Genomic DNA, 25,351 nt, shown 5'->3' with positions numbered 1-25,351 from the left:
CAAGGAAAGAAAGCCAAACCCTCCCAAACAAATCATCAGGGAGGAAAGGGGGAAATAAAAGGGGTGGGGTGGGGAGGGAAGTACACTCTCAAAAGTTAAGTTAGAAACTAAGCTCACACATTTGCTTTGGGACCAGGAATCTGTACATAGTACAAAATATACATTTATTGAACTTTCTGTAAACAACACAGTTTTGAGTTGTGTAAAACTGTAAAGAGTTGGGGGGGGGGGGGGGTGGGGACTATGTGGAGAATAATTTATTATATATTGTTATACATTCTGCTTCAGGAAAATAGTTATGCTCTGGTATAGTCCTCTGTTTAAAGTTACCAACTCCATAAATGAAGCTGTGTCACCTGCAAATATGCTTTTCAAGCTTAAATCTCTCTGTTAACACACATTTACACAGGGCATGGAGGAGAAAAGTGAACACTTTGCACAGAATAAAGAGGGCATGGATTCTCTACACAGACAGGCACAGCATGTCACCACAAACGAGACTCTTCTGAGAGGATGCAGAGTCAATTCTGTGAGGAGACAGGTGGAAACTCTCTAATTCAGCATGTTTGTACGTGGGCTTTGTAACAAGACAGATGCTAGAACCCAAAAATCTCTGCTCTGAAGGATTATAAAGCAGCAGTTGTGGACATCAAACCTCACATGTTGCATATATCCAGTGCTCCTTGGCTAGGAGAATCAAGGCTTTTGCCTCCTTTTAACCCTTCACCACCAGCAATTTAGTTTTCAGAGTGGCAATCTACCTGGCACAACTCTCCAAGTAAAATCTCTGCTTCAAAAGGTTGTAAAGCAGCAGTTGTGGACATCAAACCTCACATGTTGCATATATCCAGTGCTCCCTAGCTAGGAGAATCAAGGCTTTTGCCTCCTTTTAACCCTTCACCATCAGCAATTTAGTTTTCAGAGTGGCAAACTACCTGGCACAACTCTCCAAGCAAAATCTCTGCTTTGAAATATTATAGTTGTGGAAATCAAACCTCACATGTTGCATATATCCAGTGCTCCTTGGCTAGGAGAATCAAGGCTTTTGCCTCCTTTTAACCCTTCACCACCAGCAATTTAGTTTTCTGAGTAGCAAACTACCTGGCACAACTCTCCAAGCAAAATCTCTGCTTTGAAAGATTATAGTTGTGGAAATCAAACCTCACATGTTGCATATATCCAGTGCTCCTTGGCTAGGAGAATCAAGGCTTTTGCCTCCTTTTAACCCTTCATCACCAGCAATTTAGTTTTCAGAGTGGCAAACTAACTGGCACAAGTTTCCAAGTAAAATCTCTGCTTCAAAAGGTTGTAAAGCAGCACTTGTGGAAATCAAACCACACATGTTGCACATATTCAGTACTCCCTGGCTAGGAGAATCAAGGCTTTTGCCTCCTTTTAACCCTTCACCACCAGCAACTTAGCTTTCAGAGTGGCAATCTACCTGGCACAACTTTCCAACCAAAATCTCTGCTTCAAAAGGTTGTAAAGCAGTAGTTGTGGAAATCAAATAACACATGTTGCACATATTCAGTACTCCCTGGCTAGGAGAATCAAGGCTTTTGCCTCCTTTTAACCCTTCACCATCAGCAATTTAGTTTTCTGAGTAGGGAATTACCTGGCACAACTTTCCAAGCACATTTGCATAACTCAGCACTTACTCCAAAACTAGATTCCTGGCACCAAAGAGTGAGATCTGGTTAATAAATACAACTTAACTCAGTACTAGAGGTCGTTGTGAACCAGACCATTGGCAAACATTTGCTAGGAAATCCCAGCCTCCAGCATCAAAGGGTTGCATAGCATTGACCCACAGAATGGTACCTGTGCTAACAGGCACTGCAGCATCTCATGTATGGGAGTCTGTCTCTCTTGTGTCATGTCCAGCTCCAGTTTAAGTCTGGAAATGTCACACTGCAGCAGATTCATCAGTCTGCCATCAAACATCCAGCAATATAAGTTGTTCCCCTAAAACAAAGAAGAGTGACAGAGATCCTCACTCTCAGAGAAGGAACATTGCTGGCCATGGAAATTGTCCTATGTAAATTCAACAAATTTATTCCTGGGTTTTTTAGAGTGTTGTCATTTTCCCCATCCTTTGTAGGTAGCTCACTTTGGGTTTCACCCTTTTATTTATCCTTTATGGCTAAAAAGCACTACATCAAAGACTGAACCTCTTAAAACATCAGAAGGGCATGGTTTAAGAGGGAAAAAAAAGCAGCTGACATGTTTAATGAATTATGAAATTGCTCTCTCCAATTAACCTAACATTTTGCTTTAACATTACCACCTCCTTGCCCTTGAAAAGCTTTTTTCAAACCCAAAAGTGAACAAAGATTACACTTCTTTTCCATTCCAAGGGCAAGTGGGACAATTAAGGCTCTGCCAATACATGTGCAAGATGTATGTTGTGAGGGAAGCTCCATGGATGTCAGCAGAATATAAAATGTGCCTGATTTTCCCAGCACTGTCTTCATTTCCCCCTGCAGGTTGTGTAAGATCTTCAGCCTGGAATTCCAGCAGTGAAAATGAAGCCAGCTACTCAGGCTTTCCACTGCTCAGATGGGGTTGAATTCAGTAATGCAAGTGAAATTAAACTCTGGTCCTTAGTCTATAGGCATTGACAGAAGTTAAAGTACACAATGCCTTACGACCTGCCAGTCTCAATTGTCTCCTTTGCCTTCTCAAAGATACCTCTCAAAAGCAACTACAATGGCATCTCCTTCGACTCTGGAGGTTTACTCACAATAGGTATAGAGTCCTGTCTGCTTTGGCTGTAAAAACTCCAGGCTCCCACCAGCTCTTCAGAGCCATACAGTTAATGGAAGCAAAAATGAATTCTGGCTTTGGCTCAGTGTTATTGAGTGAGCTGAGAAGAGCAGATAGTGCTCTTACAGGAAAACATTACTGCCTGACTCAGCTCTCAGCCTTGCAAAGAAATGGCTGGTTACACAGCAGTAAGGACCATTGGGTTTGTTTTCCTTTCTTTAAGGCAGGGGAGGGGAAAAACAAAGACTACAAAGGGAAAAAGTAGACATTTCGTGGTATTTTAAGAAGCATTTGGGCAGGAATCAGTACAAGTGTAAGAATCTGGTTAGCTATAAAGCAAGATGTAAGTCTAGGCAGTGACCTCTCCTCCCATTTCTACTGATATTTTGCCACTTTCAGAATAGAACTATTTCATCAAGTCTATAAAAGGCATTTTAAAAATTAAGCCCATTTCTCCAATTGTTTTGGTTGCAAAGGTTAAGAGTTTTGTCATTGCACCTAAAGCAAGCTTCCCCCAAACCCCTGTCAATGCTCCTGCTCTCTTAGCATGGAAGCAAAGACTTCTTCAGGAGAGCATCTGCATGGTGGTGGTGGTAAGATCTGATTTACTGCTACTCAAAAGGAACATTTGACAAATCACAGAATCAACCAGGTTGGAAGAGACCTCCAAGATCATCCTGGCCAACCTAGCACCCAACCCTGTCCCATCAACTAGACCATGGCACTAAATATGCAGACAAAGCAAGGGCTGCCCTGTCCCATCAACTAGACCATGGCACCAAATACGTAGATAAAGCAAGGACTGCCCTGTCCCATCAACTAGACCATGGCACCAAATACGTAGATAAAGCAAGGGCTGCCCTGTCCCATCAACTAGACCATGGCACTAAATATGCAGACAAAGCAAGGGCTGCCCTGTCCCATCAACTAGACCATGGCACTAAATATGCAGATAAAGCAAGGGCTGCCCTGTCCCATCAACTAGACCATGGCACTAAATATGCAGACAAAGCAAGGGCTGCCCTGTGCCATCAACTAGACCATGGCACTAAACATGCAGATAAAGCAAGGGCTGCCCTGTGCCATCAACTAGACCATGGCACTAAACATGAAGATAAAGCAAGGATTGTCCTGTCCCATCAACTAGACCATGGCACTAAATATGTAGACAAAGCAAGGACTGTCCTGTCCCATCAACTAGACCATGGCACTAAATATGCAGATAAAGCAAGGACTACACAGAGCTGTGGTCAGTATAGGTAACAACTCTGACATAATCAAGAGGTTAACTTTCCAGACCCTTTCCTTCCATGTAGTAATAGGAAAAAACACATTTGTAATTTTTCTGGGCAGAAGTTTTCAGCAGGCAATAATGCAAACTCAACCTCCAGCAAACTGCATGTTCCCTTTTTCCCCTTGGAAGTGTCTAGTAGTCCACAAGAGCAAAGACAACCATTAAGTTCACCGACAGCTTCCTGAACTCCTGTGTGAACAAATGCTGCAGGTCCAGGCAATTTACAAAGTAATGGTAATTAAGGAAAAGTAAGACTCCAGAGTGCTTCTCCAACCTGGGTCTGCAGAGACCTGCAAATTGTGCAAGCACTTCACAGAGACAGCTCAGAAAAACATCACTGGAAGACTGGCTTCTCTGATGGATATTTCCTAGATGAGGTCAGCCAAAGCCCAGAGTGGTACTTCTAAAGCTTGTTCCATTTTTACAGCTTATAGCAGGAAATCATTTTATGCTCCCAGATAGTCACATGTGGAGCCCCTTTTTACCACTTGAAGAGTTAAAAGCCTTCTCCAGTCAAGTGGAGACTTTATGGTATTGGTATAAAAAGGCTCATCTCAGACAGACGTAGCAGCAGAAACAAGGAGTTATCCCAGTTACCTAGCAGATGTTATTGTCACACCTCATGAAGTGACAATTCCATTTCATAGAATCATAGAATCAAGCAGGTTGGAAGAGACCTCCAAGATCATCCAGTCCAACCTAGCACCCAGCCCTAGCCAATCAACTAGACCATGGCACTAAGTGCCTCAGCCAGGCTTTTCTTGAAGACCCCCAGGGACGGTGCCTCCACCACCTCCCTGGGCAGCCCATTCCAATGCCAATCACTCTCTCTGTGAAGAACTTCTTCCTAATATCCAGCCTAGACCTACCCTGGCACAACTTGAGACTGTGTCCCCTTGTTCTATTGCTGGTTACCTGGGAGAAGAGGCCAACCCCCACCTGGCTACAATGCCCTTTCAGGTAGTTGCAGACAGTAATAAGATCACCCCTGAGCCTCCTCTTCTCCAGGCTAAACACCCCCAGCTCCCTCAACCTCTCCTCATAGGATTTGTGCTCCAGGCTCCTCACCAGCTTGGTTGCCCTTCTCTGGACATGTTCCAGCACCTCAACATCCTTCTTGAATTGAGGGGCCCAGAACTGGACACAGCACTCAAGGTGTGGTCTGACCAGTGCTGAGTACAGGGGCAGAATAACCTCCCTTGTCCTACTGGCCACACTGTTCCTGAGCCAGCCAGGATGCCATTGGCTCTCTTGGCCACCTGGGCACACTCCTGCCTCATCTTCAGCTTACTGTCTATCAGTAGCCCCAGGTCCCTTTCCTCCCTTTTCCTACAGAAAGATGTCAGGTATGGCTTTAGAGAGTTTTGCTTTTCTGAACCTCTGCAAGGTCCATCAGGTTTGCATTCGAATACTGCATTTGCCAAATGAGGAGGAAAAGGGTAATATTTAACTAAAGGTTAGCTTGGTTCAGACGTGGCCACACTTAAACATCAACGGATTTAAATACACCAAGTCATTTGTGCATAAAAGCAATTCAAGAAGGTGCAGGTAGAGATGAAGGTGGAATTCAGTGTGATGAAATCCTGATGCACACTAAGGTAAGCTGTAAGAACCATATCATTAACCTGATTGTGGCAGCCATGCTGTCTAGTCCACAGGACAGAGCTACATGTGCTTAGAGAACAGAAAAGAAGTTGGTCAGCATGGAACTCATAGGTAAGATGACACCAAAACCAAACCCTCATGATTCCAGATCTAAGAAACATTTATGGAAGCAAAATGCTTGTCTTCAGTAGTGAGTGGAGAAAGATCTGCAAAGGCTTCGACATTCTATGCAGGTCAAGTGTTTATCTGTGACTAGGGTGTGGTTTCCCAAGCTGTGTCAGAATGGGAGGTGCAACTGTTCCTTTGCTCCTTCCTGTGCACTCACTCTGCATCCTGCCCTTGTGCCAGCATCCTAAGAGCTGGGTTACGGCCAGAGAAGGGCGACGAGGCTGGTGAGAAGCCTTGAGCACAAGCCCTACAAGGAGAGGCTGAGGGAGCTGGGATTGGTTAGCCTGGAGAAGAGGAGGCTCAGGGGTGACCTTATTGCTGTCTACAACTACCTGAGGGGTGGTGTGGCCAGGAGGAGGTTGCTCTCTTCTCTCAGGTGGCCAGCACCAGAACGAGAGGACACAGCCTCAAAGCTGCGCCAGGGGAGATTTAGGCTGGAGGTGAGGAGAAAGTTCTTCACTGAGAGAGTCATTGGGCACTGGAATGGGCTGCCCGGGAAGGTGGTGGAGTCACTGTCCCTGGAGCTGTTCAAGGCAGGATTGGACGTGGCACTTGGTGCCATGGTCTAGCCTTGAGCCCTGTGGTAAAGGGTTGGACTTGATGATCTATGAGGTCTCTTCCAACCCTGGTGATACTGTGATTTTTTCCTTTGTCCTAACTGCATGGCCACATCAGCATGAGTGCTGGCACAAAAATAAAGGCAGTCATGGCAAACTTATGGCAATATAGTTGAGTCCAAATAGCAGTCGACTGTGAAACCACAGCCTCAGTTTCTAAGTGACAAAGTTTAAAGGCAGTAGGAAGACTACACTATCCCAGCATACGACATTAAGATGGGATTCTTCTCAGGGGAACCAAGTGAAAGCGAAATCTGGCCTCCAGTTTTGTGACATCACCTGTCTGAGCAAAACAACTCAGTTTAACCTATAGCACTGAGACAGTACCAGCTTTGCAACAAACAATTTAATAGGTGCTGAAGTCAATTTGTCATAAGTACACATGAAAACAATTAGCTTTGGCACTGGCGTGAACCATCAGGGGAAGCGCTACCGTTACTCATCTGCTGCTTAATATTCATCAGGCACCTTGCTGCTGTGACACAACCTAGGATTGCAGCAATCCAGTGGCATTTAATGACAAACAGATGAAATTTCTCTCTGATTCCCACTTCCACTGGAAGATTTAAATAAATGATGGCTACGCATCAAGGTCTTTGCAGTGCTGTCTCCTGGCTAGGTAACAGCAAGCCAGCTGAAAGGCCCTGGCTTCATAGCTTGCATGGGACCTGGAGACTTCAGTCCCACCATGTGTGCTAGGGACTCTATCAACATGACAGCTTTACAAAGCCTTGCAAATCCAGGACTTAATGCAATTGCATTTGGTTAATCCAACACTGGTATTAAAAGACATTTTAGAAGCCTCTGTCTTGAACATATTTCAATGCTGAATTAGTGAGAATTAGTTGTAACAGTTGTCTATAAAGCAGTACAGGTATTCTCCCAGAACAATCAGTGAAACATTTAATCTGACTGTAACACAACTCACAGAAACTGAAGCTGTCAAAAGGTAGAAAACAAAAAGTTGCACAGCATATGAAGCAAAGTAGCTTTAACAAATGGCATTGCCTTTTAAAACCAAGCAAACTGGGACCATCCTATCTGAGTAGGTATTTAAAAAATACATCTTTTTAAACATCACACAATTTTCATTTCTGTCACACAGGAATCTTTTTTTGTTTTGTTTGTTTTCTCCAAGAGGGAAATAAATAGCACACAACACTTAAAAACAAACCAAAAGAAATTGCTGCCTTGCCCCTGAGGTGCTAATGTTTTTAGCATTTAAAACAAAAAAAACGTTTCTGGTGCAAGATGGAGATGCACAAAGGTGCAAAAGTGCCTTTTTTCTTTTCAGAGCAGTGAAAAGTATAGCTCTCCTCTTTTCTAGGATGCTTTACCTACTTACTTCTGTGTATTCTGTAAGCAAAGTCTGTATCTAAAACGGCAGTGTTTATGCATACGAATAGATTCAGCGCTCTGACCTCATCAAAACGCTGAATGTAGGTGGGAGAGAGAAAGGCCTGAAAGGGGCTTTCTGCCACTGCCCGCCAACCTGGTTACATGGCCTGTAGCAATAGGAGAATTATTTTCTTTCTAACCTTTAGAAGACCTCTTCAGAAGAGGCTTCAAAGAGAGAGAACTTCTCAACTGAGACAGTCTTTAAGCAATTACGGGTTTGAAGTATGGCTTTTCACACCACAGTTTTGCTTCCGATTGTTTTAATGTTTAAAACTGAAAGGTTCCAGAGTCCAGTTCAAGGTTTTGCAGTTTCCAAAACTAAAACTTGAGTCTCTATGACCAAAAAAAAAAAAAGGGCAGAACTTTTTCTGCCTAGTCCTAAATTAAGTTTAGCTTTTTGTTTTTGCACTAATACGCCATGTATTATTAAATACGCTTGTTAATTAGGTGCCTGTGAAGCTATAACTTAACATTATTATAGTTTTGCACTCTACAAAACAAAATTAGACATCTTTTAAGCATTTATTCATAGGTAAGGAACTGGTTCTTTAAGCAAAAATTGCTATAAATTTATAAATACAAATAGTGCTCAGGTTTTCTTCATTCATGCTTGAACAGATTACAAATTGAATACAATGAAGTTACGTTTAAGCACCCCACATAGACAAGAGGGATAAAAGAAAAGTTTTTGCTGGTATATACTATACTTAAGTTCCAAGACACTATAAGTTAACTTTTTCACTGTTCAGTGTTCCCTAACTCTGCATTAGTTTTAAGGCTATATATACAAATATGTATATTTCAAAGTTAGGGAAAAGACAAATATAGCAAAATGCATTGTACTACATTTTCCTATCAAAAAGGAATTATACACCATGTTTTGATTCTGTTTAACTGCAGTAAAATGTTACAATCTACGTGTTTTACTGATTTTTTTTTCCTTTTTTTTGGGGGGGGGGGGGGAAATCTGCCTACTAAATGAGTAAGCTACATATTAAATACAATATTCTCAACCAAAAGGACAATACAAGGTGCACAAAACAGCAGTTTTGCAAACACGACTGACTCAAAAACTCAATTTTCCATTATGCTCAATGGGAGAAAGCTAAGCTTCCAAAAAATCAAAATTAGTTTATTACCTTATAAAACTTTTAAATTAGAATTTTAAACAACAAACAGTTAAATATTGTCAACATGCTATATCTCAAATCACAAGTACTGGTTTAACCACTAGTCTCTCATCCTAAGTAAAGCGGGTCAATTAAAAACACACACCATAAAATGTTAAAGATTGTCAGGCTTTGACAAATGTATTTTGTTTATCAAACAGTAGGCAAATTCAAAAATCAATGCACATCTTCAGTGGGGACAAAAACCAAACCCAAAACTACCCAAAAAAAAAAAAAAGCCTGAAAAAACCCACACTTGTAAAAAATAGGGTAACAGATTAATCCCACATCACCCTCTAGCATATGGCTATGTCTTGGGCAATAATCAAAAGTCTTTCCCATTTGAAAAATGGGCTACCAATTAATAAAAATAGTCTTCCACAAGTAAAATATCCTTTACAATGGCACTGACATTTTCAAAAGGCAGGACAAAAAGGAATTACACATTTATGGATAAATTTCTTGTTTGTTAAATCAAGCTTTATTGATAAAATGGAATTCAAAGTATTTTACTTGGAACAGCAGCAGACCCAGCCAATCAGGATTGTAAAAATGCTGCAGACTCCTACTGTATGTAGAAAGCTGCCTGTTCATGCTCAGTGATTAGTAGTTTCAGGTAAGGGTTAATGAACAAAAAAAACAACCAAGAGGTGCAAAGAATCAAGGCATTCTAATCCCAAGGTTGGTACATGTACAAACATGGTACTATTAATGGGGCATGACTCCCACTGAAGTACAAATCAGAACTCACTCTAACTTGATGTGAGAACAGGAGTGCATCCAAGGGAACAATACACGTTGAAGCACCGTGCACTGCTCAAGTTGTTTTTCCATTGCCAAGCAAATTCACACACTGGAATTTCTGATAGATTGCCCACAAGTTCATCTTTCATATAAACCCAAAAATGATCTTTCACAATTTTGTGCACCTCTTGAGCACCTAGCTGGCTAGGCTGCTGCTCCTTGCAATCCAAAAACCACAACATGAATTTAAAGGGCTATATATTGTTGCATCACACAAGCCAAACATTTCTTCTAACCTTTATAGTGATTTAAAGCAGTTCATAATTAAATATGAGCATTTTGTACAAAGACAATTGCACTTTACAAAAACAAAACAAAAAAAAAATCATACAACATAAATTGCTGGAGTCTGATTTACAACATGAATTATGGTTTGAAATCACGTTTACAGAAGTCTGTTTTGACAAAAAAAGATCAGTTCCTGGGCTAGACGTCGTACTGCTGCAGTCACTCTCACCAACATCATATTCCCTTCTTTAATTAAGGTTGAGGATGGATGTTAAGAAGGGTCACTGAGGTTGGGCTGCGCTTTCCTTTGAAGGGTGAAACGTGAACTCCACAGCTAGATGAGCAGTTTTACCACATATCATCAGTTGAGGCAGAATCCTTAAAGAAAAAAGAAGGAACCCTTAAAAGTCTGGAGTGCCGACAGCTGGATAATCCAGACTGAAAAGGGTAAAGACTGAGATCATTTTAGGAGTCTCTTTTCTCTCTCCCTTCAGAACCAGCATTTAAGAAGCACCTGAAAACCTACATATGCTTATTTAAGGAAGCATTAGTACCAAAGACATTTCAAAATCCCAACAAATGTTTTGTAATAATCTGACCAATTCCCAAAACAATATCCCAGGGGCATTATTCAAAAGCATTCCCAGAGCAGTTAGAAGCAATACAAAAGGCATAAACTTACGCACAGAATCAGTCAGGGTTGGAAGGCACCACAAGGATCAGCCAGTTCCAACCCCCCTGCCATGGGGAAGGACCTACCCTAGATCAGGCTGCCCACAGCCTCAGCCACCTTGGCCTTAAATACCTCCAGGGATGAGGCCTCAACCACCTCCCTGGGCAACCCATTCCAGGCTCTCACCACTCTCATGCTCAACAACTTCCTCTCCACGTCCAAGTCTCAATCTCCCCACATACAGTCTCAATCTCCCTACGTCCAGCTCTGCTCCATTCCCCCTAGTCCTGTCACTCCCTGACAGCCTAAAAAGTCCCTCCCCATCTTTTTTGTAGGCCCCCTTGAGATCCTGGAAGGCCACAAGAAGGTCACCTCACAGCCTCAGCAGCCCCAACACATTCCCATCAGAAGAGCAGGATGTGCCTCACACTATTTGTCACTATCATCACTACCACCTTTTCTGTTTTCAGCCCACGCTTATGGCGTAGGCAGATACAGTCAACTGACACCTCAAAATCAGATCCCTTTCACCACTTATTATTTAAGACTAGAGAAGTGTAGTTTGGGCAACTGCAGGAAACCCTAGTTTTGGATGGTAATAAAACCTCAAAGAGAAAAAAATCATAGAGAGAAAAATTTGAAGAAAAGACATTGTGTGCTCTAAACCATAACTCTATGGCCACACTACATGCCATTAGAACCAGGCAAGCAACACCTGAGTATCCCTGAAATTTTGTCTACTTCAGTCCACAGGCAACAGTGGATTTTGTGGAACTACCACACCTCTGAAATCTTAGCTGATTCCTGTAATCAGTTTTTTTTTTCAGTTCAATTTTAGTAGGATTAATTCCAGTGGCTTTGATCCATTTGACTGTGTCACACCTGCTTCCTTTTCTCTTGCTCAGATGTTCATATTCAGCCTTCCCTAACTGTTTTATCAGCTGGGCATGCAGGTTAACATCACGACCAAGAAGCTGGACCACAACTCAGTAAGTAAACTACTGAGAAACTTTCAGTATCTGAAGTGGGCTACAAAAAAGCTGGGGAGGGACTTTTTAGGCTCTCAGGTAGTGACAGGACGTGGGGGAATGGACCAAAGCTGGAGGTGGGGAGATTCAGAGTGGATGTGAGGAGGAAGCTGTTCAGCGTGAGAGTGGTGAGAGGCTGGAATGGGTTGCCCAGGGAGGTGGTTGAGGCCCCATGGCTTGACGTGCTTAAGGTCAGGCTGGATGAGGCTGTGGGCAGCCTGATCTAGGGTAGGGTGTCCCTGGCCATGGCAGGGGGGTTGGAACTATCTGATCCTTGTGGTCCCTGACTGATTCACCCTAGGATTCTAAAACTACAGCTAAGCAAGCAGTACAGGCATGAGAGCAAGCTGCTTCTGTGCAGCAATCTTTGGCTGTTCCAGCATTACCTGCTCCCTTCCCTTCAGTAATTAAGGGCTGCAATGGCCTTTAGCAACATGTATGCTGGTACTTCCCCAGCTACACTTCCCTAGCATTGCCATGACTGCAAGAGGTAGAAATATTACCCTTCTGTAAAACCACTGCCTTAATGATTCCCTTGAGTGAAAAAAAGGGCTAATTAAGTCTCTAGCAATGCCACACATGACAGCTTCTCAGCACTAAAGTTCTTCACCCTTCATTCAAACTTGCAGAGAGAATTCATTACAAACCATGAAGAACAGCTGGCATGGAGGTGTAGTAAAAATATCAAAAAACTCAAACAAAACACTAAAATTACCCTTTGCAAAAGTACCACCTCCAGTTTTTTCCTTTGAGACCAGAAGTAGCAAAGGACAGCAATTTTATCAAATACCAAAATGGTTTGTTTCAAGTACAGGGATGAAAAATAAAAGCAGTAGTGAGTAAAGATGCAGGAGCTAAGCACCAACTATTCAGTATGCAAATTGCTGTACCCAAGTTGCCAACATCATCACAAGACAAAAAAGTTCATGTATGGTACATTTGCAGAATAGAAACACACTACAGAATGTATTTTGAAGGTAAAGCATCCACTTTCAGCCACTATTTCAGTGAATTTTAGGCTAAAGTTATAATGAGAACTACCAAATAAACTAGGACCCGATTGCAAAACCAACACACAGTTCTTCCCATCTGAATGCATTTCATGCCACATCTAAGCACATGAATAATTTTTGCTGATAGGTAAATATCTATTTAACCCCTTTATGAAGTAATTTTGATGACAGAACATAGTTTCCAGTCATAACAATCAAGACCACTGTTCATATTTTAAAGGTTTGGGTTTTTTTCCCCCCACTGACAGTGGATTGAGATCACTGACATAGAAGAATCTAAACTGCACACTTGCTGTAAGATGCTCTATGCTTAAAAGTGCTCATGCAGTCTGTTTGGAAAGTTAAAATGTCCTTAAAGTTGCAAATCTGTTTAACCTACAAGTATAGCCTTTTTCTTCTTGTGTCAGGGGAACAATGTCAACCATAGGAGGGGGGAAAAAAGAAATATAGATGACTTCTTGCAACACTTTGCAGCAAAGCATTTGAAAACCCAGGCAGAATTCAAATACTGGAATTCCAAAGGACAAACAAATTAACCATAGTGGAGTTTTGAGACTATGATCAATAGAATGCATCAGAAAGTGAATACAAAGCATAGCCCAAAAAGTACAACAGGTTTTTAGTGCTGTTTGTTTAGGGAAAGGGGTCTTTTACTAAGAACCAGCAATGCATTTCTTTAACAAAACAGCTAAAATAATTGGCCTGGATGGAAAAGTAATGCAAAAGAAAGGCTACTTACAGTGTCATCATTCCTGTAGGGGTTCAGTCTGTTATAAACTGCTTCAATCACACTCCGTCTAGAGCAAAAAAACAAACAACCAACCATGAGATTTTAAGGTTGTGTCTTCATTTTTTAAACTCAAATTCTGCAAGTGCCACTATATTTTTAAAAGCAACTTTAAAAGGTTTTTAATTTACAGAATCAAGTTTATTTCAAGTTAGCAGCAAGTGTCATGAAACACTGAACAGCTACTATAGCCTTTAAAACATGTAGATCCAAGAAAAGCAAGGCTGAATGACACAAGAGAGCACAACCTGACATTCAGAGGAGGCTGCAATGCTGGTTGGTGGTGCAGTGGCTCTTTGAAAATGGGTGACAAAACTTGATGGACAATGGATGCCTTGGTCATTTGCGTGTCTGATGAACACTGCAGCAGGACTTCACCTGTTATGACACAGTCATTTTCTGGATGCAGGAAAATGGCATTCAGAAGTACATTTTTCTTTGTGTTACAGTCAGAAATGTACTTTCTATGTGTAAACTTGTAAAAAAATATTTCTGAAGCAAATAATAATATGTCCAATACTCTTCCTGCAATTTTTCCCCTCAAAAAAAGGTCAACTGCAAGCCACAGTTCTACATCTTTGACTGAAGGATTTGAGCAGGTAAAAAAAGGAATTAAAGATTCAGTCAAGCTTCTTGCCAGTTTCCTCCTTAAAAAAAAAAAAACCTGCTTAGCATATTTAAGACAGTTTATAATTAACTTTGGTGTCTGAGGTTCTGTTTTTCTCATATTGGTAGGAAAGATATTGATAAAACAGTCTTAGGAAAACTGCAAAGCGTAAAGACACGACATGATTTTTCTTTTTTTTATTTCTTCTTTCTTTTTTTACACAGGGTTAAAAAGGTTTCCTTGAGAACTGACACTCAAAAAAACCCCCAAACCTCCAATGTGAAGATGAAGGAAGAGGAAGCCTTTGCCTTATCCAGCATATAAGGAAAGAATTTTGGAGGATGAGTGGGAAGGAAAGAGGGGATTAAACAGAGGAATTACAGATTGGCCTTTAAAAGTAATTTTCTTCCAGGTCTCCTTCTGCAGCACAGAGTGTGATGAAGTAGCAGGCTACGACTCCAATGCAAAACAAACTTCATAGAACAACCTTTTAACTGCTTATGAATGTATGCAGAGCAATCACAAAGGAGTTGCTTAGAAGTAGCAGCAGATGACAGACTTGAGAGTTGTCTCATAGCACTGAAAAGTCTGGAACTACCATGAAGCAGTGTAAACTTCACAGTGAATGGTTATAGGGCATGGAAAAGGCAGCTGAATTTAAGACAATAAAACAAAGCAATTACAAATGAAGTACATAGCATGTATCAACTAGGAGGTTTCCCTTATCTTTCAAGAAATAGGTATCTGATTCCAAATGAAGGCAGGTTTCTTGAAAAGCATTTTCCTTCTAAATTGTACTTTTAGTTATGCTAACATCCAATTAAATCAGTTCTTCTACCAAACCCAGCTCAAACTAGCATCACTAAGTCACAAAATCCCAAGGAAGTCAATTCATCTCCTCAAATTATCACAACCACGATGCTATTGCTAGCTAAAGGAGACAGAGGAAAAAGTAAAAATCAAATTGTATTCCGTATTTCATCAGTAACTGACTCATCTGATACTTCAAACTACAGCAACACATCCTAAATAGATGCCACTTTATATAAAATTGCCAGCTCTTCTTTTCCTGGTCAAACAGTTCATAAAAGAACAACTTTGTTATGCAGAAGTCATTGTTACAGTTCATTATCATTTACTCAATGACACATCTAGAGTCTTCATGCTTTGGCATAACAATACAAAAATCACACTCCAAAGGGCTAAAAATGTAGTCTGTACCATATTTGTCCAGTCAATTTTAACAGAGGACAGGTTCAGGAACAGTCTTTTCAACCAAAAAGCACAAGGGTTGCCATGCAAACAAGCTGATAAGCACATGGATTCCTTAAAGACTTGGGATCAGTTTGACAAGCCACAGAACATGAACACTGAAGGACAAAGCCAGCCTATATAAAGCTGCAAAATTTAACTTTCCACTTTTCTTTCTTCATAGATTTCTATCTAATTTTCAGATTTGTCACAAGCAGACAGATACAAAAGCAAACTTTTAATAACAACATTGCTTTAGCTACAGATGAGCAAAGAAAGCTGCCAAGCAAAACATCATATGCATTTCATTTGTTGAAGTGCAGAACTATACATCCAAGTAAACGTTAACATCAGTACCACCCAGAACACCCAATTGAAATACCCCCCAAAAAATCAGACACTCAGACTCAGGCCACTCTTAAAACCCCCCTCTGTCCTTCCCAAAACTACAGTTTGACAGTTAATGTCAATAGTGATTCATACTTAACTCTGGTTTGATGCTTGTCCTTTTCAATCAGAACTGAGTAATAAGACTGTAGAACAGATCACCACCTTTCGTCCTGCACCCTTCTTCCCTCCCCCCACTTTTAAGAGTGGCCTCACAGTTTAGTTTCAATTTAAACCAAACCCCACATTTACACTGATAGGAACTCACTTGCTTGCCAATTCACCTCCCGGCGGGAGGTTTGGGATGCTCTCAGTTGCTAACGTACGCATCACGTGGACTAAGTCTGGGACTCCTTCACCCTGCTTCTTTATGATCTCTGGGAATCAGAAGTACTTTTTTTGTAAATGCAGTCCAAATTTAACTTTAAAAGATTGAAACACTCAGTTTTATAAAAAGGCAGCTTAACTTCTGTTAATAGACATTGTAAAAAGAGATGACAGAACATATTTAACATGGCAATTTGGTTCTGTAAGGAAAAGAACCTGATTTGACAAAGATCTTCTGCTAGCTGTTAACATGCACACTGGTTCTAAAGATACACAGCTACCTCATAATAGTGTCTGTGGGGGGAAATCTTTAATGGCTCTCCTGATAAACATTAGACAATAGAAGATGTAATATCTTCCCAACAAAATGCCCTGGGCATGAGGCAGATATTAACATCAGCTTTAGCACTGCAATAGAAGATAAAAGATTATTGCCATCATAGAACACATCATATTTTCAATAAACAAAAGGTTAGACATAGTAAAAATAACTCTCATGGCTGTATGTCTGTTAGCCAATACTTGTACCTCACAACATCACAGCAACGTGCATGGTTTAAGAACTATTACATACAAATTAAAAGCCAGGAACATCACATCTAAGAAACAGTTCCATCCTCAGCTCACTTAGGGAATATGTGAATATTGGGCAGTTATTTAAAGCTGATCCACTTCAACTTCCATGGGAAGAGAATCTGTAACTGTAGCCACAGTCATGTTTGCTAAGAAATTAAATCCTCGACTTTAGTCTTAGGCCTGGTTTTGGGTTTATTTCAACTCATAAATGCACAATTTTATTTGAAGTCAAGAGATTTCAGATCATACCACCTCTGAAGAGTCATTCTTTAAACAGGAATTTTAGGAAATGTAAAGAACAAGCACATTTTTAAAATGCACCTCATTGCTTTCTCTGTAAAGATGAGCTCATAGAAATTGTAAGAGATATGAATTACTTGGACCTGGGGCCGTTGATATGCAAACAAATACTGCAGCACATACAAGAAGATGTGCATACATGCATATATATACATACACATACATGCACATATGTACCCAAGCTATTCTTTTTGTAATAAAGCATTTACAGCTGGAAGAGCAGTTGGAATTTATCAATGTAACTTGAAAAATGCTCTAGCAGTCAGTTTTTGCCTTAAACATTACCTCCAGAAGAGCATACACCAAGTTTCCATATTACAATTTGTTAGAAAAGGCTTTTAAAAACCAGCAGGTATTCAGTCCTTTTTAGTTTAAAGCAAAACTCCCCAAAACCAAACACAATTGTGATTGCTTTTTTGTGCATGTAATAGTTTTTCAGAGCTGTCTGTGTTTACAAAAAGCATCAGCTCTATTCTGCAGTCAGGCTGCATAAATTATTTGCAAGGTACAGTGAAAACGCTAGTCCTCAACCAGCATCAAACTCTGCAACACAAAGCTTCAGGCCTTCAAATCCTGTATTTTGAGTATGACACCACACATCATAGACACCTCAAAAGCTCACCATTTCCTCAAAATCTAAAGCCAAAATTTGCATTACCACCTAGTATTTAGTAAATGAATAATCTACCACTCTTAGATCTGAATAAGAAGCAAAGATCTCAGATTTGGTTTGCCAAGTTCTTTTATTGTGCAGTTTTGAACATCTAGTATATTCTACATTGTGCTAGTGCTAAAGTTCTGCTGTACAAAAATAAGGAATTTAGAGTTTACCTATACTACACAGTTTCACAACCTGTAACTGCAGTACATGTAACATACAGTCTCCACTAAATGAATACATTTATATTTTGAGAAAACTATAGATACAGACTGAATGAACACTGAAGACACAACAAATGGAGTCGGTCTGCTAGCTGGGTTTAATTTATTTGAATGATCTTCTTTCAATACATCTCACAACCCTCCCCCAGTCTTTACTTTTAAACCTTCTACATATTTTCATGGCATTGAGTACTGGGAAAAAGAAAAAAAAAAGTACTTAATGGTTCTAAAGTAAAGGATTCAAAACATATCTACCCATTCATATTCTGAATGGGAATTCCACAGAAAGTTTAAGAAAAAGCCAGAGCTTTTACTTTGTGAAAATAGGGGAACAGAAACAGTTAATTTGAAATTATTTATGTCTACATAGATAGAAATATTGCAAGGATTATCTACTATGGAGTGTTTCTGTGTTCGAAAAAAGAGAACAGGAGAAAGGCTTAGACAAGTTTCTTTTTAGGGCCAGCACATCATTGACACATATTAGTGCAAATAATACATTTTGGAACAACTGATTACTTCCACCACGAAGTTCACATGGTGTCTTTAGGAGTAACACTAATTTACTGTGCCATTACATGCAAAGATGCTTCTCCAAACTTGCTGCTAATTCTGTTTTCATTGCAGCTACAAATCTAGATCACAAATACATCAAAATTAGTAACAGTGTAGTCCTGGGTGGTGTGGTGATGAGAAAACATTGTGGGTTTAAAAATTCTGAATGGCCTCTCCATATTCAAGATCATGATCAGTAGTAAGCCCTATTCAGTCCTAAAGTTTTCACTAATTCTTAACAGTATAAAGATTCTGGGTTGAGGGAATAAAAACACAACCAGAAAAAAAATGCACATCAGTAAGCATCAAACTGCATTACTTCTTGGACTACACTGAGTATTGAAATACATAAAAATACAAAATATGCATTTCCCACCAAATTTCCATTTTATATGAATTTTAACTTAAAATTGGTATTACAGATTAGCAAGATCATTCTAAAATACTCTTTAGATTTTCTAGTTCCTTCAGCTGAAGATTAGACTTAAGCACTGGCATTCTTCAAAGTATCCTAGGATAACAGCAAGATCACCCACTGTAGTGTTCAAAGTTTTAAGATTCTGTGGCAGTCCTGCCTTCCTAGCCAATGCTGCATTATCCATTTACACCAGGAAATGGTTTAACTGTGCAAGAATTAAGTTAAATATAACAGTTAATCAACTCCTGTTCTCAAAATTCTTCTTTAGTTCAGCCTCTTGACCTCCCTCCTGAGTAAGATCTACAAGGCCAGTACTGCACAGCCAAATACTGCACACAGCTGATATAAATCACTGCTGAGTTTAATAGTGTTTACTACATATTTAAATAGTATCTTTGTGCAACAATTGACAATTAAGGACAATTCTACAAAAGCAAAGACCCTTGAGGGGAAGTACAGTGTGTTTCCTCAAGTTGTTCACACATCATCCCATTAAAGTGCTTTGTAACTACGTAGAGAATCCTTCTACCCCTATGCAACTATCACACTCTGCTCATTGCTGATATTCTGCATTTGTATCAGTGCAAAGCACTGGCACTCAAATTCACTGCATGGACTATAATCACAGGCAGATCCAGTGTTTAGATTCTTTGTTTGCAAAGAGAACTGTCTCTAGAGAAATATCAGCTTTCCTCATTCTAATATTCCTAGGGTACAGTGAGGCCAGCTGAAGATGTAGACTTAACCTGAACATGATTTCTTACTCTAGGTCATATGTGTGTCTGAACCCAAAGTACCCAAGATATGATGGTAAGACTCGCCCAAATTAGGAGAGTATGCATGCTGTAAATTAACGTGTTAATTTAGAGCATCCTTGTTCTTCACCACTGTGAGTGGGCACACATAGCAAGCTCTGCAAATGCCTGGTGCCAAACTACTCCCTGCTTTGAAATGGAGAAAGCCATCTGATACTTAACTCATGCAGCATGACCATGCACTTGGATATTCCTGCTACGCTGTCAAGAAGATTCACACTAATGCTCACTGTGCACCAATTTCTCCCATTAGGCAAGTATTAGATTGAAAACCACATAAATGTCTGTCTTGACACTTGGTCAGGGGCAGATGTAGATTGCCAAGGCCTTCTGAGTGAGGCCTTTGAAAAAGGTGGTACTTCCTGAAGGAGCACCTACACAGTGCTTTAAAATTGCACATTAATTTGTGTGAACCCTGAAGTCTCATGTAGGCAAGTTTTCTCTTAAGGCTGCATTGTGTTATCTTCATGCAACTTGAGGGGAAATTGCACAATATATTCCTCTTACTAATCACTGATACCACAGCTGCAAAGAGCTCCCTGTATGCTATTAAGGATTCTAGGAGTATACACATAATCAGACTTGTAACATCTAAGTCTAGAGAAGTCCACTTCAAAAACAGACTTAACCTATGCAAATAATGCATACATTGTTCCAGAGAAACTCCCCGCTGTGGCCATTCTTAAACACCAAAAGGCACTATAAATCCAGTTTTAATAAGAAATGTTGTAAATCATATTGATTTCAAATATCACCTTAAGTTAAGTGACTCAAAATGCCTTGTAGGAAATACACACTGAAAGCAAGATTCATGTCATGGTGAGATGAGCTCCCAACTATTCCTCATCGTGAATTCTTAAAGATTAGCTTTGACAGATTTCTGATGTACTTTTAAATAAGTAAACATGTTAGCAGATGCCTTAAACATGACAGTAATCAAGATGTAACCCTACTGTAACTGGATACTAAGAAATTATGGCTGATTTGTAGCTAACTATAAGGAAAAATGGCACTCAAATTACCATCTTCACTTTGCAAGACATGCTAATTATTTAGTTTAACTCTCTAATGGGAACTAGGATTTACTGCTCAGAAGTTAGCTCTGTCAAGGACTCATGAAGACAACTGAGTACAAATTGTTTCTCTGCTATCCCAAATAATTTTCAGGCACTTTCACAGCAGATTTTTTTCCAGGACATACAGCAGGACTCTATGAGTGCCTTTTTCCAGAGGTGTACACTAGATGGCCAACGGCACTTGAAGGTGTATTTAAAAGCCTGTATGTGTTAAGAGTTTAGTAATTGTTTTAAGGGGAAGGGGACCAAGGGGTCTGTTTAGAAACAAAGTTACTTATTTTTTTTAAATGATCCACCTTCTACTCTGCTTTCCAGGTACTTGTCCAACTCTGCCTCTCTTTTCACCGCCTCTGGCGATACCTTTGGTGCATTCGGAAAACAGATCAATATCACACTCATGTTGTCTCGACTTCCCTGGTGGAAAAGAAAAAACGATTTGAGAATGCATATACACCAGGCTAAACATACATCAAAGATTCTTAAACATACACAAAAAAAAAGCAAAAGTCACAAAGTAGTAAAACTGTATTCTAATACCATGGATTAACATTATCATTTGTCTTAATTTCCCCCTCACCCTCATACAGAGCTCCAGAAGTCTGCTCATCCACTCAGTGCAACTTCTAAGTCACTTTGTTCTTTCCTCTTTTATGGTCTGAAGACTACACTGAGGCAATTAGACACAGCCCATTGTCTTTTAAACCCTGACATTAACTAATGAGTGATGTTAATTACAAAGTTCTGTCCTATCTTGTTTTAAGTACTATCCAATCATTTTGGGAAAACAGCTGAATGGGTAGACAAAACCATTAGTGCTTAAAAGCACTACGAAGGGAGGTGCTGAATTCAGACAGGGCTCCCACCTAAAATCACAGCTATTGGGTTTCCTCCTCCCGCCCCTCCCATTTTAAAACAAGAACATTTACAAGTGAGAGGATCTGTTAAAAGACCAGCTGGAAGGGGCCCAGCCTTTAGAAAAGCATTCTTTGAAATGGAAATATTTAGAGCTCTAACTAAACTGAACCCTAATTCTTGAATACATTAAAATACAAACACTTTCTGTTCATGAAAAGTATCTGGTTAATTTACTTTCAATATCCCTATGAAGTTACATCTATATGCTTCACTTTTAACACCAATTAAATCCACTGAAGCCACCAAGAACAATACAGCATTTAAAACAGGAGTATATGGATGCAGGAGATGTTCACAGTCAGCTGCTGCAAAGATTACAGCATCCACAAGCCACTGTTCCTTCCCTAGTACTTGTTTTCAGGATTATCAGGCAAAATTTGTTAACAAAAATATGTATTCTCAATCTGCTAGAGTGCTAGAAAGCAATTATATTCTTCCCAAAGGAAAAATTACTTTGTTAGCCATGTGAGAAGGGCAGAGATTGTCTTGCCTCTGTAACATAAAAAAATGTTGGCTTTTTTACATTATGACTTAGAGTTTATCTTGTTGAAAATAAAATACCACCCTCTAACTTATTAATACACACAGTAGAAGCAGACAAAATGACACAGATCTGTTAAACAGAAGTCCCATCTTTTTCTACTTCAGCTTGTTTCAGGGCTGTACCACACAACACTGAATAAGAAATACAGAAATTAAACCAGAAAAAAAATTAACTTAGCAAGTCAGATCTTCATAGAGTCATGAATAAATATGAAACTGCAAAATATAAAGTCAAGGTTCATTCATTCTGAATTTGCACTGGTGAAATTATGACAGTAATGTTACTACTGGATGCCCAGGAAAGCAGGGGAAGGATAGTAAGGAAACCAATAGTCTCTATCCTGATTTAGGCATACTTTGTGATGTATGTTGTCAAACAGGAAAGGACATTTATTGTCCTTAGCTCACTCATGAATTCCCATCAAATTCTAGTTTGAATTTCAATTGAATTAATTTTAAACTCTTCATTAACCAAAACCACTCAGAGAGCCATACTTTTCTGTTCCATCTTCATTCCTTCTCTATCTCTGTTTCTGTGGGAATCGTGGTAATTACTGTCAAAGTCACATTAATGCAAACCATTGACTGGAATCTTAACTTGTTCATGAACTTATAATTAACAGTGGCAACACAGTAAACTTCTCTGAGGTCTGGCTACCTTGTACAAGCAGGTGTCAACTATCTCATTGCAAACTTTCTCAAGGTCATCAGTGACTTCAAGTCTGGATCTTACAAAGTCACACAGCTCTTCATTGCCCATAACATCCCAGATACCATCGCAAGCCAGTATGATGAACTGATCATCTTCTTCTGATCTCTCAATTTCATAAACTTCAGGCTCAGGTGAGACTAGCTGTTCTGTAGGACCCTTCCCATGGACACATTTGTAATCGAAGTCCCCAAGTGCTCTTGAAACAGCAAGAGAGCCATTCACACGCTGAATCATTACAGAGCCACCTGCATTTTGTATACGCTCTTTCTCCAGTGGATTACTTGGCTTGTGATCCTGTGTGAAGAAATGAACCTTCCTGTTTCTACAAAGTAAACCTCTCGAGTCTCCACAGTTGATGAAGTATGTATGTTGGGGAGAAATCATGACACCCACAGCTGTTGACCCACTTCTGTCTGCACCATGTTTCTTCTCAGAGATGACTCTCATGTGTTCATCAATTTGCAGAAAACCTGTTCTGATGCCACTCTTTACACTTTCCACAGATGGTGGTCCATCTGGCCCTTTAAAATCCTGGTTGCTCGTGATGTGATCTAATAAATGCTCACAGCAGTACTTGGCAACCTGTGATCCAGCGTGCCCATCATATACAGCAAAAAATGACCATCCATCAAGTCCATTTGGCAAACCAATCACAGCCGTATGTGCATCCTCCATTTCAACTCGCCAACCTTGCATGCTACTGAGACCATAACGAAGCCCATTCCCTTGCCCCTGGGCATTATGTTTCTCCATCTTTGGCTTGTCTAAAAATGCTCCCATGATGGCTTTCCTTCAGTTCTAAAAAGGAAGGAAAAAAAAGGATTATTATGGGATTTCTTAAATATGTTTTGTTCAAGCATGCTAATGGAAACTACTGAATAACAGCTCAAGTAATGTTGAGATGACAAAAAGACACAGATATAAAGTTGGTTTTTCTGTCTCTCTCTCCAGTCAAATTTGCATTGCTTTCATTTAATTTAAACAAGGGCACTGCTACAAGCTGAACTGCTTCTCAAGTTTTTGTCAGTATTTTAATCTGTTTTAGTTGAAGAACTTGTATTCCACTATCGTTCATGGCTCTGATAAAAGCCTTTAGTATACACATATCTGAAATTAGTTTGAAAGAGGACTTGTTAACTGGCACATAGCTGAAAAGCTGTGTTCCCTGTGATTACCACAACAATCAAAGAACTCAAGTGTTTCCAGGACAGTGGCTTTCCCTAGATCCCTACCTGCTGACCATGAAGTCCCACTCACTCCCTGCTTTTCCAATAGTGATGAAGAAATAAAAGTGAACTCATTAGGTTTTCTTTTTAGGAGAAGGAAGTTTGGGGGTTTTGTTTGCTTGGTGGTTTTTTTGTTTCTAAGTTATCTGAATGATCAGGATGATGCCAGAGCCCATAAAAAGGAAGAGGCAACTCTGGGTAACTAGAAGCAGGCCTCAGAAGGAACAGAGCAGCTGTCCCTTTAGGCAGCAGCAAGCCATTAGTTTGCCTCAGCCATCTTGTGAAAGCTCATCCTTAGATTTCCAGTTAAATTACACAGCAAGCTTCTCAGATGTCTGTGCTGCAGATTTACTTAAAACCTTAATGTATTCATGCATCACTGAAAGACAACTGCTCCTGACAAATCCAGAGAAATGTGTTTGGAAATAAAAACACATACTGTAAATTCATGCTTCCTTATTCAAGTCAGACCAATATACTACACACCCTACTCTCCCTCCACCTCCCATCACTGGGAGGTGATGTAGCAAATATTCACGCACAATTGTAGTTGCAGGCAGCATAAACTGACTGGTTTATCTTTGTGGCTTTCACACCCTACCCACCCTTCTAATCCACATCAGTTTATTTGTGCATTCATTATTAAAAAGTAGTTAAAAAAAACCAAAAACACCACCACCAAAAATCCCACCAACCCCCCCACACAAAACAGGTCACACATTTTACATACTTGCAAATTCTGCCCTGGGAAGCACCAAAGAGCATGCAAATCACTGTTATACAATACAAAGGAACAAGACTACAAGCTCTTATGTGTTGAAGACAGTGGACAAAAAATTAAGCATGAGAAGAGACTGAACAGATTTTACCTGAAGCCTCAACTAAGCAGCTGCACTGGCAGAAAAGTTTCTAAGTTTAGAAGATTTTGAAGCTTTTTCTCCTCTATGTAGAATACATGTGATCAGCTTTCCAAGTGATAACATCACTTTTTGGTAACATATTTTTATTGTAATACAGCTCCAGCTAGGAGTGACACCATATAGCCAACAATTTTTTTTCACATTTTCTCTTTCAGCCACTACAGACCTTTCTAAAACGCTTGTATGTGTTACAATAAACAGTCAAGAAATGTTTGTATTTGATCTCACCACAACAGTGACTTAAATGTGAAGCACAGGGAGTGGATATACACTCTTTGGCTGACCTGCATT

General features: G+C 40.0%; 1 protein-coding gene across 3 annotated transcripts in view; it reads right to left on the bottom strand.

The window, feature by feature from the left end:
* Nucleotides 1-6,781: 6,781 nt before the first annotated feature.
* PPM1A (protein phosphatase, Mg2+/Mn2+ dependent 1A) overlaps nucleotides 6,782-25,351 on the bottom strand; it is a 31,964-nt gene continuing 13,394 nt past the window's right edge. For 2 of the 3 annotated variants that reach the window (XM_064153638.1, XM_064153718.1), the window contains exons 2-6: nucleotides 22,861-23,712; nucleotides 21,041-21,158; nucleotides 16,064-16,172; nucleotides 13,503-13,560; nucleotides 6,782-10,427 (exon numbers count right to left, since the gene is read on the bottom strand). In XM_064153638.1, coding sequence (XP_064009708.1) covers nucleotides 10,398-10,427; nucleotides 13,503-13,560; nucleotides 16,064-16,172; nucleotides 21,041-21,158; nucleotides 22,861-23,694 — 1,149 coding nt within the window. In that variant the 5' untranslated portion in view covers nucleotides 23,695-23,712 and the 3' untranslated portion in view covers nucleotides 6,782-10,397. The remainder of the gene's footprint in view (nucleotides 10,428-13,502; nucleotides 13,561-16,063; nucleotides 16,173-21,040; nucleotides 21,159-22,860; nucleotides 23,713-25,351) is intronic. The other variant, XM_064153801.1, reaches the window with a different exon arrangement.

Source organism: Pogoniulus pusillus, chromosome 1, assembly GCF_015220805.1.
Source record: "Pogoniulus pusillus isolate bPogPus1 chromosome 1, bPogPus1.pri, whole genome shotgun sequence".
NCBI classification, from domain to species: Eukaryota; Metazoa; Chordata; class Aves; order Piciformes; family Lybiidae; genus Pogoniulus; species Pogoniulus pusillus.
This window is presented reverse-complemented; position numbering and strand designations above follow the sequence as displayed.